General features: G+C 42.8%; 1 protein-coding gene across 3 annotated transcripts in view; it reads left to right on the forward strand.

The window, feature by feature from the left end:
• The window catches only part of ZC3H7A (zinc finger CCCH-type containing 7A), a 35,103-nt gene that overhangs the window by 13,681 nt on the left and 7,752 nt on the right, over nt 1-13,670 (forward strand). For all 3 annotated transcript variants that reach the window (XM_045783836.2, XM_045783837.2, XM_045783838.2), the window contains 15 exons: nt 1,092-1,250; nt 1,501-1,581; nt 1,689-1,727; nt 2,380-2,413; nt 2,892-3,175; nt 5,263-5,467; nt 6,564-6,628; nt 7,169-7,355; nt 8,777-8,938; nt 9,800-9,996; nt 10,271-10,371; nt 10,814-10,995; nt 11,619-11,695; nt 12,540-12,673; nt 13,111-13,216. In XM_045783836.2, the coding sequence (XP_045639792.1) occupies nt 1,092-1,250; nt 1,501-1,581; nt 1,689-1,727; nt 2,380-2,413; nt 2,892-3,175; nt 5,263-5,467; nt 6,564-6,628; nt 7,169-7,355; nt 8,777-8,938; nt 9,800-9,996; nt 10,271-10,371; nt 10,814-10,995; nt 11,619-11,695; nt 12,540-12,673; nt 13,111-13,216 (2,013 nt within the window). The remainder of the gene's footprint in view (nt 1-1,091; nt 1,251-1,500; nt 1,582-1,688; nt 1,728-2,379; nt 2,414-2,891; nt 3,176-5,262; nt 5,468-6,563; nt 6,629-7,168; nt 7,356-8,776; nt 8,939-9,799; nt 9,997-10,270; nt 10,372-10,813; nt 10,996-11,618; nt 11,696-12,539; nt 12,674-13,110; nt 13,217-13,670) is intronic.

Genomic DNA, 13,670 nt, shown 5'->3' on the forward strand with positions numbered 1-13,670 from the left:
GAGACAGCCAGCGAGAGAGGGAACACAAGCAGGGGGAGTGGGAGAGGAAGAAGCAGGCTCATAGCAGAGGAGCCTGATGTGGGGCTCGAACCCAGAACGCTGGGATCACGCCCTGAGCCGAAGGCAGACGCTTAACTGCTGTGCCACCCAGGCGCCCCGAGAAAAAACATTTTCAAGAACATAGTATATTAAAAGTCAATTTCCTATTTTCCGTTTTTAAGAAAGACATATTGACTGCTTTTAGAGTGGCCTGAGGCTTTGAAAAATCAGCTTTGGATAAACGTTAGGGTTTTTAGAAATAATTTGTTTCTTGGATGGTCCTTGGGGTTGCCACGTGAGTCTGGCTTCTGGGCTGTGTCTGCTTGTAACAGAAATCGGCGCAGGAAGACACAGGTGTTCACAGATTGGTTTTCTGTAATGGATTCTTCATCGGCTAGCTGTTTGGGAATTACATTTCCAGTTGACTTTTTTTTTTTTTTTAATTTATTTATTTGAGAGAGAGAGGGAAAGAGAGTGCATGGGTATGTGCGTGCATGAGGTGGGGGGCTGCAGAGGGAGAAGGGGAGAGAGAATCTCCAGCAGACTCCCTGCTGAGCTTGGAGCCCGACCTGTGGCTCGAACTCATGACTCTGAGATCACACCCAGAGCCAAAACCGAGAGCCGGAAGCCCAACCAGCTGAGCCACCCAGGTGCCCCTCCAGTTGACAATTAAATGAGCTCCCACAAAGGGTACCTAGTGGAGAGAGTACAACAGGAGCGTGACGCCTGGGGCATGAACCGTGTCTGAAAAGTTTTATTTCTTGAAGATTGGGGCCTTTATGGCCAGATGTTAATGTTTATCTGATTTGGATGATGGGTACATGGGGATTCATGCTATTCTTTGTACTTTTGCATATTTGAAATTTCATAATGAAGATAATTTATTTGATTTTTTTTTAAGACAATTTTTAGAAAGAAAAATAATACCACGAACTTTAGAGTTTAAAAGGGGGTGGGGATAATGGTCTGGGGTCTTCATTTGTTTGCATTTCCAGGAAGACATCAGCGCAAGAAATGAGTTGTGGCTAACTTTACTTGGTCTTACACCTCAGGGTTTCCACGATAAAGTTTTAGAAGAGTGCGATGCTGTCCTCAGTTCAAATGCCGGTAACTGCAAAGCTCTGTATCGGAAATCGAAGGCTCTCAGTGATTTAGGAAGATACAGGGAGGCTTATGACTCTGTAGCAAAGTGCTCCTTGGCAGTGCCTCAGGTATGGACCTCATGCTTCAGTTCGCTGGTGTACGCCGAAACCATGTCCTTGCTTTCGTGTGGAGAAATGGCATTGAGGGAGCTAACGTTTTCCAGCCAGCTCTCCGCACACTTGCATCGGAGCAGGCGCTCGTTAAGCAGGTGTCTGGACGGAGTAGGTCTTATAACTGTTTGCCTATTTGTCTTCACAGGTAGTAAATATAAGCCTCCATTAATCATATTTTTGTTGTTCTTTTTTTCCCCCCCCCCAGGATGAACATGTAATAAAACTAACTCAAGAACTAGCCCAGAAATTAGGATTTAAAATAAGAAAAGCCTATGTCAGGGCCGAGGTAAGCCGGACTTCTCTCCAGAAGCTATTTTCATTGTGTTTTGTAACCTAGAGTCAGTTCTATTTTTAACTTAATTTTTTAAAATGAGTGTCTTTATTTTCTTTCAGCTGCCATTAAAATCAGTTCCTGGGGATGGGGCTACCAAGGTAAAGTGATTATTTCTGTAAGACTCATAGCTTTTTGTTAAAAAAAAAAAAAAGAACAGATAGAAGCATTGGCAGTTCTGCTTTTCATGTTTTTGGTTGTGTCTATTTTTGAGAGGTTTTTGTTCCTCAGATGCATAATTGGCCAGAGCTTCCTGTCCTATAAAAAGAAACAAACAACTCAAGTAATATCTTTTAACCAGCATTTCCTGAAGTCCAGTGGAGCATTTTACAGGATGTTCCTAGACATTAGGTTTTATTCGAAAAGGTGGCTCAGGGCCACATACTAATTTTGGGAGTCACTGGGTTAAATACAATTAACGAGTTGTTGTTTTTTTAAAGGTAAGTCTTTTTGGAGCTGTTAGGGTGCCGTTGTGAGTTGGGGAGTGAGCGGTGGCTGGACTAGTCCCCCTGGAACGGGGACACTCCCGTGTATCCGTGGAGGAGTAGTGCCCACAAGAAGCAAATGGCAGTGCCGGTAGACTAGCCCCGCTTAGCCACATGCCACCAAATATTCCATTTGTTCCTTGGTTCTTAACTGGAAGGAAGTCAGCTATCTGTAAGAGCTTGCATTGCTGTTAGAGTGAGATTCACGGATGGCTGGTACCATAGAATCCTGACAATACCGTGACCCATTATTTGGTTTAATTTCTAGGCTTTGAACTGTTCTGTGGAAGATATCGAGCCAGGTATGTTTTCACCTGTCCTCTTCATCTAGAAAGTGCCAGCTTTAGACATTGTATATTTCGTAGCGTCATCCAATAAGATTACCGTGTGGTTGTTAGTATTAAAGCAAGAATAATTTCGAAAACTACCTTTGTGCTTCTGGATGTGCCGGCCAGGGCTTGATAATCCTGGAAGTCGGTAGGCGGTCCTTGAACACCTCCTGTGGCCAGCATCTCACAGCTCTGCCCAGAAGGGGCCCGGGCACTGTGAGAGAGACGGATACGTTTTCACAAGCGAATATGTCTGTTCCTGGGTAAAACAAATGACTTTTAGAATTATTTTCTGCCTTTTATTTGAGTTGCTTTTACTGTTTTCTCCATTTATTTTTGTAATTGCTTTCATATTTTCACTCGCTCTTCATTGTCTCTCTTCCTGGCTCTTGCCGCTAGTCTTCTGTGAGTACACTGAGGATGAGTGAGTACATTTCTGTCCGTGTTACAGATTTATTAACTCCGAGGCAGGAAGCCGTTCCCGTTGTCTCTGTGCCTGCATCCAGCTTCTCTCACCAAGTTGGAAGTGAGCTGGCCTCCGTTCCCATTATGCCCTTAACTTCTCTTTTGCCACTGCAAGTGGAAGAGAGCTCTCTGCCATCGACGGTGTTGGCAAACGGTGGGAAGACCCCCTTCACTATGCCGGAAGCATTTTTGGATGATGGAGATATGGTCCTTGGAGATGAAATAGATGACCTTCTTGATTCGGCCCCTGAAGCCAATGAAACTATTATGGTAAATTTCAGCATCACTCCTCTCTTTTGAAGCCAGGCTTAATTTTTATTTTTTTATTATTATTGTTTTTCAGAGAGACCATGAGCAGGGTGGGGTGGAGAAAGGGCAGAGGGAGAGGGAGAGAGAATCTTAAGCAGGCTTCATGCTCAGTGCCAATGCAGGGCTCAATCCCACGACCCTGAGATCATGACCTGAGTCAGAATCAGGAGTTGGATGCTTTAACCAACTGAGCCACCCAGGCGGCCCAGGCTTAATTTTTTTTTTTTAAAGATTTTATTTATTTATTCGACAGAGATAGAGGCAGCCAGCGAGAGAGGGAACACAAGCAGGGGGAGTGGGAGAGGAAGAAGCAGGCTCATAGCGGAGGAGCCTGATGTGGGGCTCGATCCCATAATGCCGGGATCACGCCCTGAGCCGAAGGCAGACACTTAACCGCTGTGCCACCCAGGCGCCCCAGGCTTAGTTTTTTTAAAAAAAATTGCCATATAACCATATTTTCAGCATTACCTGTAGGGTAAAATTTGGGTCTCTTACGTTAAAATTTTTGTCCTTCTCTGGTGGTACCAGGCTCATGTGGTTATTTTTTAAATAAAATAGGAATGCTAATCTAATAATGACCCAGTTTTCCTGAACACCTGTTGGAATCACATACCATGGAAAGGGTGCATTTAAAATTCTGAAAAAGAGGGGCACCTGGGTGGCTCAGTCGGTTAAGCATCTGCCTTTGGCTCAGGTCATGATCCCAGGGTCCTGGGATGGAGCCTCACATTGGATCTGGGCTTCCTGCTCAGCGGGCAGTCTGCTTCTCCCTCTGCCCACTCCCCCCCCAACCCGCCCGCTTGTGCACCTGCACTCTTCTCTCTCTCTCTCTCTCAAATAAATAAATAAATAAAGAACATTCTCAAAAAAATTAAATCCTGAAAAAGAAATAGGTATTTGATATTTAAAGAAAAATATGTCTTTCGGATTAAGGGCTTAGGGGATAATGCCTCAGCCTAAGTGTAAAGCCAAGGTCAGGCTAGATCTGGACTGCAACTTGTTTTTATATGGCCTGCAGAAGAAGAATGAGACGCTTACATTTTTAAATGGTTGGAAGAAAAAAAAAAGAACAGTATCTGTGACAGATGAAAATGATATGAAATTCATATTTCAGGGTCATCAGTAAAGTTTTATTGGAACACAGCCACGACCATCCACTTACGTAGTGTCTGTGGCTGCTTTTGCACCGCAGCAACACCGCTGGATAGTCGAAACAGAGATTGTGGTTGGCAAAGCCTAAAATATTGAAGATCTAGCCCTTCACAGAACAAGTTTACTGACCCCTGCCATAAAGTATTTTGAAATAGCAGCAGCAGCAAAAGTATGAGGGGGAAGAAGAGGGGTAGAAATTCAGGGCTGGTTTCAGTGTGGGTGAAAATAGAGAAAGTACAGTGTAAAAGGCAGGCACCCTGGGGTTTGACTCTTCCCACCTCTGTGGTCTTCGGCAGCTTACTTTACCTCCAGTTTCTTGGTCTGTACAATGGCCATGATGGTAGGATGTACCTTGGAAACTTTAACAGTTAAATAGATAGTATGTAACTTTTCTCAGTACGTACAAGGCACATGGAAGCTCTCAGTCAATTGTCACAGTGATGGGGGGAGGAGAGAGGCAGCGTTCCATCTGTCCTTGTGAGATTGTACATTCACATCCCCACGAAGGGTGGTCCGGGGTTTCTGGCTTCTGCAGCTCCCTTCTCTCGAGTGCCTTCCTTCTCCCCCAGCCCCCACACTATTCCTCTGGAATAAAGCCAGTTCTTAGGAGTCTCAAGGTAGGGTGAAGGGAAGGGATCAGAGGGAAATGAAACGTGAATGTAACATTTGGCTTGAAACAGTACTGGACATCACACCTTGATCCTTTTTGAAAAGTGGGCTTGCAAAGAACTAAGCTCTGTAGCCTAGATTCATCTACTGAGTCTTGATTTTTATTTCAACTTCGTTACGTAATTACCCAGTGTAAGAATTTGTGTCTATATGCTGATGTTGAAAGCAGTTCGGCCTACTTGTAACTGAGTTTCCTGGATTTTAATAGAATCTTTTTTCTTTTCTAGCCATCAGCATTAGTCAGGGGAGCCCTTCCAGCAGCCAGTGTCCCTCCCAGCATACCCTTCTCAGCATCTCTGTTGGGCACGTTGCCCATTGGTGCGAGGTATGCTCCTCCACCCTCCTTCTCAGAGCTGTACCCGCCTTTGACTTCATCCTTAGAAGATTTCTGCTCTTCTTTAAATTCATTTTCAATGAGTGATTCCAAGCGAGGTAAGAATCGAGCCATTTATATAAATAATCGCAGTTAATTTTTAAAAAGAGACAATCTGTGTTTGGCACTTATTTAACTCGAGGTAGTTGGTACTTGGATTATTTTTGGGGTAGCTGAAAACATAAAAACTCAGTCTTCAGTTTTAATTTGCCTGGACGGAGCTGTGTGCCATTCAGGAGCCCAAGAAGCGTAGGAATACATAGGGATGGACGTGGCACTTGGTTTTGTTTGTTTTCTTAAACAAGATAGTCTGTTAAGCTGGGTGTCTATTGTTTTGGGGGGCAAAATGACTTTCAGTGTTTTCTCCCAGAAAGGAGAACCCCATCTGACAGAATCTTAAAGACAGGCTATCCTTTTAAATTCTGAATGAGGCAGATACTTGTTTAAGACTAATTTCGGGTCAGAATTGGTCAGAATTAGACTTATAGATTTAGTTTTCTGTTTCAGGCTCCATACCTGGAGGTCAGCGAACTGCCTGGTGCCTTAGTTTTTACAAGGGGTTGCTGAGTTTTTCGTCTGATTCCTGTTTCTGTAATTCCAGGTTTAATATATAGTTTAAACAATAATGATAACAACCTTCATATTTTTCTAAGGCATTTTTACATGGCTAAAGGGAGAAAAATCAAAATGATTGACTTCAAGAGATTGCTACCTAAAAAACCTAAAATTTGTGTGAAACGGAAGGGCAGAGAGCAAATAATCAAGGGGTAGATGAGACAAAGAAAGTCACTGACCTTACTAATGTTCTCAATGTTGTGATGAGTTCCTGCTTTGTAGTTTGAAAAGGAGAGGCTCTTTTCCCATTTGAAGTATGAATTATTTTCTTAGTCGTTTGAACTGGTCCTGCCCCATAGGCCCTGCTTTAGCTGATGTCTCCGAAAACAGCTCTTTATTTAAGTTTGCCTAAGGGTTGTGTGTGCCCTTGGTTTCCAGAGGGAAGTCCACACCCTATTTGGGTGTCAAGAGTGAGCAGGAAAGCTCCTTGGAATGGGGATGGGAAGTAACTCGGGGAAACCGTAGTCAGCCCCTGAGCCCTGATGTTTTTATTACGTGATTAGAATGAGAAGGTCTGTTGAAGTGTTTTTATTATTTTAGATCTGTCCACCTCAACTTCTAGAGAGGGAACAGCGCTTAGCGGCAGTAATTCCTCCCTTTTACTTGTAAGTGTCACTTCCTCTTTTGTAAATACATCGTCGCCTAAACTTGAACGTAGGCCTTTTGCTTAAGTAACTGACTTATTTGAATGGACATGCTGGTCTCCCTTAAATTTTGTGTGTGCTGGGGGAAATAGTGGTAAAATAAGACTCTCCTGGAACATCCGGTCATAAACACTCTGTGTTTATGATCGGCTCTGTTGCAGACGTTGTAAGAGGCTTTAAGTGCAGCAGAAACAAAGCAGGGAAGCTGGGATCAGGGCAGATAAAAAGCGCATGCTGTCGATGCAGACCTGTTACCTGTTACTTTTCACAACTCGCGTGAGGATCAAAGACAGTGGGGGGAGGGGCCTAGAGACCCAAAGAGAGGAAAATAGAAAGAAACTGTTTTTTAAAGAGAAGCACAGCAAGGACAGACTAGTACCGATCTCAGCAGAAGAATGTCGTATTTTTCACAAATTCATTTTCTTCTTTAGTGATAGTGTAATATTTGTTGGCTGTTTTTTTTCCTGTTTTTTTTTTGTTTTTTTCTTGTTCTTCTTGCAGATGAATGGACCAGGCAACTTGTTTGCTTCTGAGAGTTTCCTCGGAATTTCAAGCCACCCCAGAAATGACTTCGGAAACTTTTTTGGAAGCGCGGTTACTAAACCACCTTCATCAGTGACCCCACGACATCCCCTCGAAGGAACCCATGAGCTGAGACAAGCTTGTCAGATCTGTTTTGTAAAATCAGGTCAGGACCCACCAAAGGAGCTGACAGTATTGATAAGCTAGTCCGTAACCTGACAGTTCGTAGGAATTTGTAAATGTGTGTGGAAAACACCAGCTACTGTGTTTCTTCCATCTCGCTTTGAGTTCTTTCTTAGCAAGCAGTGACTATTGATTTGGGCCCCTTGGAGTCTAATAGGATAAGTCTGCTCTTGTCTGATATGATTTCATTTATAGAATTATATGGAATGGAATATCTACCTGATTTTGAAATCTTACTGAAATTTTTATGGAATTCTTTACATTCTATGTACACGTTTAAGAATGTGATCATTTTTTTATTTTTTATTTTTATTTAATTTAATTTATTTATTTTTTTAAAGATTTTATTTATTTATTCGACAGGGATAGAGACAGCCAGCGAAAGAGGGAACACAAGCAGGGGGAGTGGGAGAGGAAGAAGCAGGCTCATAGCAGAGGAGCCTGATGTGGGGCTCGATCCCATAACGCCGGGATCACGCCCTGAGCCGAAGGCAGACGCTTAACCGCTGTGCCACCCAGGCGCCCCAAGAATGTGATCATTTTTTTTTTTTTAAGATTTTATTCATTCATTCGACAGAGATAGAGACAGCCAGCGAGAGAGGGAACACAAGCAGGGCGAGTGGGAGAGGAAGAAGCAGGCTCACAGCGGAGGAGCCTGACGTGGGGCTCGATCCCACAACGCCGGGACCACGCCCTGAGCCGAAGGCAGACGCTCAACCGCTGTGCCACCCAGGCGCCCCAAATGATCATTTTTTTTAAAAAAGATTTTTATTTGAGAGAGAGAGAGAATGAGTTGGGGGAGGGCAGAGGCAGAGGGAGAGCAGACTCCCTGCTGAGCAGGGAGCACAATGATGCAGATCTCGATCCCAGGACGCTGGGATCGTGACCTGAACTGAAGCCAGAGGCTTAACCAGCTGTGCCACCCAGGCATCCCAAGAATGTGGTCATTCTCAGATAAAGCAAGAACTAGAGAAAAAGCATTCTAAGACCAGTATTTGATGTAATGTTTATAAAAGTAAAGTCTTTTCTGTTGGTTTGTTTCATATCTTACCCCTGAGTCGGATGATAGAAACACAGTTTGCTGGACCCAATTTCATTCTCTTTCTTAGTTGTGTATGTGACGGTGTTTTTGACCTTTAGAAGCCATCAGAATGCCTGTCCTCACACTTCAATAAGGGCATGTTTTGGGGCCACTAGGTCGAATAAAACTTTGTGTTCCCTGACAGCGTATAAGAGGCATGGATTCCTTCCGTGGCTTGTTTACATGTGGGAGTTATAAAAATAGGATTTTTGTGGGAATGTAATCATCAGTATCCATCTGCTTACATCTGCTTGTAAATGTGCCTGTGAAATGAAACGTTACTTTTTGTGCCTTCGAGCAATCCTTTTTCACATCTTTTCCAGGCCCGAAGTTAATGGATTTCACTTACCATGCTAATATGGATCATAAATGTAAGAAGGATATTTTAATTGGTAGAATAAAGAATGTTGACGATAAATCATGGAAAAAAATACGTCCAAGACCAACAAAAACAAATTATGAAGGACCTTATTATATATGTAAAGGTACGTACTGTAATTACTTAGTTGGCGTGCATGACATAAGTGATAAATGGTTTGCTACATTTACTCCAACGGGTCCCATGTTACTGTTACTAAAAGTATGTAGGTAGAGTTAATAGCAGGTTCCTTGGGTTGAGACATTTGTATTTTTTCTATTATTTTTACCTTTGTTTTTAACTTCTTTTTAATTTATTTATTTTAGAAAGAGAGAGCGAGCAGGTGTGAGCAGGGGGGAGGGGCAGAGTGAGTGAGGGAGAGAGGGAGAGAATCTCAAGTAGACTGCGCGGAGCGTAAAACCCAGTATGGGGCTTGATCCCATGACCCTGAGATCGAGACCTGAGCTGAAGTCAATAGCCAGCTGCTTAACCAGCTGAGCCACCCAGGCGCCCCTGTCTTTAACTTCTGACAGAGTGTGTGTTTTCTCGATGTTTATGGAAACAGGCTTTGACCAGGTTTCAAGGAGAGAACCATCTCACACTTGTTCCCTGACTTAGTTGAAACAGAATCAGAGCACCGAACTACGGCTTTGAGAAGGTTGCTTTTGAGGGAACTTCGTGGATTCACTTTTGTCAGATCGCTTCCTCCGAACGCGCTTTGAATGCCCTTAAATGATTTTTTCAACTTAGGGGGAGTACATGGGTGACTCAGAGCCTTTTCCCTGTCAGAAATAAAAACCCGTCAGGCTCGTGTGCTGTTGTTTGAGAGCCAATCCCGTGCCTGTGCAGTAAGATGCGTATCCTTGCTTGAAGCTGCCCGTGAGTTGTTCCAGAAATTCAGATGGTGCCCTACACGTGGCTGATCCTCGCTGGCTTTGACAAAACAGGGGCCACGTGTTCACCGTCTGTTAATTGTCTGTCTTTCTAGACGTCGCTGCCGAGGAGGAGTGTCGGTATTCAGGCCATTGCACATTCGCTTACTGCCAAGAAGAGATCGACATCTGGACGCTGGAGCGGAAAGGGGCGTTCAGCAGAGAGGCTTTCTTTGGTGGCAATGGAAAGATCAACCTCACCGTATTCAAACTTCTCCAAGAGCATCTTGGAGAATTTATATTCCTTTGTGAGGTAGTGTCTCCGAACCTTATTTTCTCCTGTAAAATCGGTGAGAGTTTCTGACTTAAAGGCCAGGAGTAGAAACGTACTAAACACCGGTCCGGCCACATGGGGAGCAGTCACTCAGCCAACGGTAGTTACTAGCAGGATCCAAAAGAATACGGAAACCTCACTTTAAAATATTAATTGGTAGAAATATGGAATGTATAAGTATGTGCATAAGTATGGTACAAATTCTATTTTGTCTTATGTTGTTGTGGTAATTCTTCTTCTCTGTCTGTTCCAGAAATGTTTTGATCATAAGCCTAGAATGATAAGTAAAAGAAATAAAGATAATTCTACTTCTTGTTCTCACCCGGTTACAAAGCATGAGTTTGAAGACAATAAGTATGTTGGTAGTTTCTAATTTTTATAGTGACACAATAGATTCTGTTTGTAGATCCAAATAAAACCAGAGCAGCACCCCGGGCATTTTACTTACCCTGTGCTTTTGTTGTTGCTGTTTTGAAGGATGATGACTATTTAAAAATGTCTATTAGTATATTTTGCTGGGAATTTTTAAATGAATTATTAAATTGATGTCTAATACAGAAAAGTATTATCGTTTTGTAGCTTCTTACTGCATGGATTTAAGTATTTTATGATTTAATGTGTAATTACTTCCCCCCCATTAATCCAACAATTGTGTAAAGTGATTTATTTTTTCTGATAAAGATCTAAGATGTATTTTCAGTCTAGAACTTGACATGATGTATGTATGTATTTTTATTTGTTTTCTTTTGAAAAACCTATGGCAGAACCGTAACATGTCACCCCGTTTGTATCTTAGGTGCCTTGTCCACATTTTGCGAGAGACAACAGTAAAATACTCCAAAATACGTTCTTTTCATGGTCAGTGTCAGCTTGATTTGTGTCGACATGAGGTTCGATACGGCTGTTTAAGGGAAGATGAGTGCTTTTATGCACACAGTCTTGTAGAACTTAAAGTCTGGATATTGCAAAATGAAACAGGTAGGTTTGTGCGTGATTCAGAAATGTCTCTTTACAGACTGTTCACTCTAGAGAACACGCTGATGGTCACCAGGGCCAGGTCGGGGGGATGGATGAAAGAGGCGATGCTTGTCACGATGGGCACAGGGTGATGGATGGAGTGCTGAGTCACTATGTTGTACACCTGAACCGAGCAGAATGCTGTCTGTGAACTGCGCGGGAATTAAAATAAACAACTTAAGTGAGAAACAAGGTCTCCTCAAAAGCAGTCAGGGTTCGGCAGAGCAGTGTCGAGACTTTTCTCTGTCATCGTGATATGGCAGCGTAACTATTGATTTTATCCTTAGCTTTAAACTGTCACTGTTCATGGTTAGAGTGGCTTATTTTGAGTATAGGTCACGTAGTGACTTGTTGGTACCAGTTCATGCATATAGTGTGCTTTTGTGAGGGAGCGAGACTCCTCCGACGGCACCAAGAGCTGTATTTGTAAATATTCTGCTGCGAGAAGGAGTGATGTGACATGCATTTGTCTTTGGTGGCGGATTATGCTCCGTGGGGGATTGTGAGGGCATCGTGGCTGTGATGGGGTTGGTGGGCCATTCATGCAGAGGGAGAAGCTAAAGGAAGGCTTGTACATTTCCCAGGTATCTCACATGATGCTATCGCTCAAGAATCTAAACGATATTGGCAAAATTTGGAAGCGAACATACCTGGAGCTCAGGTATTTCCTCTTGTCTACTTTCTGCATTTGGCATCCTTTCTGGAGCGGCCTAGTGGATGCCAGTTGTTGGCAGATGTGGTGTATACTTTTTAAAAAAAAGATTGTATTTATTCATTTGAGAGAGAGCATGAGTCGGGGCTTGGGGGGGCGGGGAGGTACAGAGAGAGAGAGAGAGAGAAGCAGGCTCCCCGTGGGAGCAGGAAGCATGACGCAGGGCTCGATCCCAGGACCCTGGGTCCATGACCCGAGCTGAAGGCAGACGCTTTACCCACTGAGCCTCCCAGGCGCCCCAGTTGTGGTTTATACTTGTAGGCCACTTACATTCTTACTGTTCACTGACTTAATGTGAAAAAAATCCCAAATTTTACTTGATCATCTTTTTAAAAAAGTGGCATCCTATAATACCTGCCAAGGCTGTAGGATACAATTGTCTTATTCAGTTTAATTGGCCGAACAGTTTGGTTCTTGGGCTGTGGGGATCCTGGCAGTAAGGGAGGTAGACTGTTTGTGGCTCTGCTTCCCACCTGGCAGAACTGCTTTGTCCACTACCTCCCCGCCCCCACCCCACAGAATTCTAGTTACCACCCTCCGGAGCTGGCTTTCATAAGTTGAGGTTTGGCGTGTGTAATCTGCAACTATCGTATTCTCTTGCATCGCTTGGAGAATTAGAGATTTAGTTATGTGCTCGGTGTCTCCGATAGTGTACATAATGGTCAACACATCAGACCAGACGTGTCAGAAATTGTGTGCTATTACGAGGAAAGGAATACACGGCAGTTCAGTATTTTGTTCTCAGAAAACCGGTGTTCTCTTAAAAGTAAAACTTATGTTTTAATTGTTTAAGGTACTTGGCAATCAAATAATGCCTGGATCTCTTAATATGAAGATAAAATTTGTGTGTGCTCAGTGTCTGAGAAATGGTCAAGTCATCGAACCAGACAAAAACAGAAAATATTGTAGTGCAAAAGCAAGGCACTCGTAAGTAGTGTGTGAGTGTGTTTGTGTGTGTGTGTGAGTGTGTGTAAACAATGCCTATTTCATAATTCTCTGTTACATGGGTATAAAATCATACATAGAAGAAAAAAAGATTGACTTTGAAGAGAGCAGAGCAAAGTGGATAACGTAGGAGTAATTGCAAAGCAAAAGGGAAGAGATTTTTATGATTTCATAGATAAGAATTCGACAGAATTCGGTAGTGTCTTTTCTGAATTTGATCAGGTCTTTGTTCAGGATTCCTAGGGAATGTCTGTTAACAAATATCAACAGGAAATGAAATGACAGAATCATAGGCATTTCTTTTAGAAGGGTTGAGAAAAAAATCTCTGGTCCTTCAGGTACGAACGTTGTACCTGTCCCTTTATATTATGCCTTGTGCCAGTGTGTCTTTGTTTTTTTCTGAACTCCATGTTTCTTAGGTGGACCAGAGATCGGCGTGCGATGAGAGTGATGTCCATCGAACGTAAGAAGTGGATGAACATCCGTCCTCTCCCCACAAAGAAACAAATGCCCTTACAGTTTGATGTACATACGTAATTTTTAAGCCACTTTTTTTTTTATTAGGCATTTCAAATCATTAGAAAGTAGTAGTGATTCAGATTGAAACTTGGAGCCCTTTCATTGCTCGTCGTAATAACATTTTTAAATGGTCCTCTTGTTTTCCTTCCCCTTTTGTATGTGTGGTTCTGTGGCAGTTTTCAGATTGACTAGGATTGTATGAGTTACTCGGAAAAAGGAAATAGTGGACTCGAGGTAGTTATGGGTATGACCTACCTTCGTTTTCAGATGAATTACTTTGGGAGTGAGTGGGAGAGGATTTCATTTAAACTTGATTCCTGCGCTTTGCTATTCCAACTCAAGGCCTCCTTCTGTTATTATGAATGCTATTGATAAGTTTCTTTGACTCAAGCAATGGATATTAGGTAAAAGATCCCCCACTTTATAGGATTTTCTAAAAGTAATCCAATGTTCTTCAAAA

Source organism: Ursus americanus, chromosome 2 (genome assembly GCF_024610735.1).
Source record: "Ursus americanus isolate L20-20 chromosome 2, mUrsAme1.1.p, whole genome shotgun sequence".
Lineage (NCBI taxonomy): Eukaryota > Metazoa > Chordata > Mammalia > Carnivora > Ursidae > Ursus > Ursus americanus.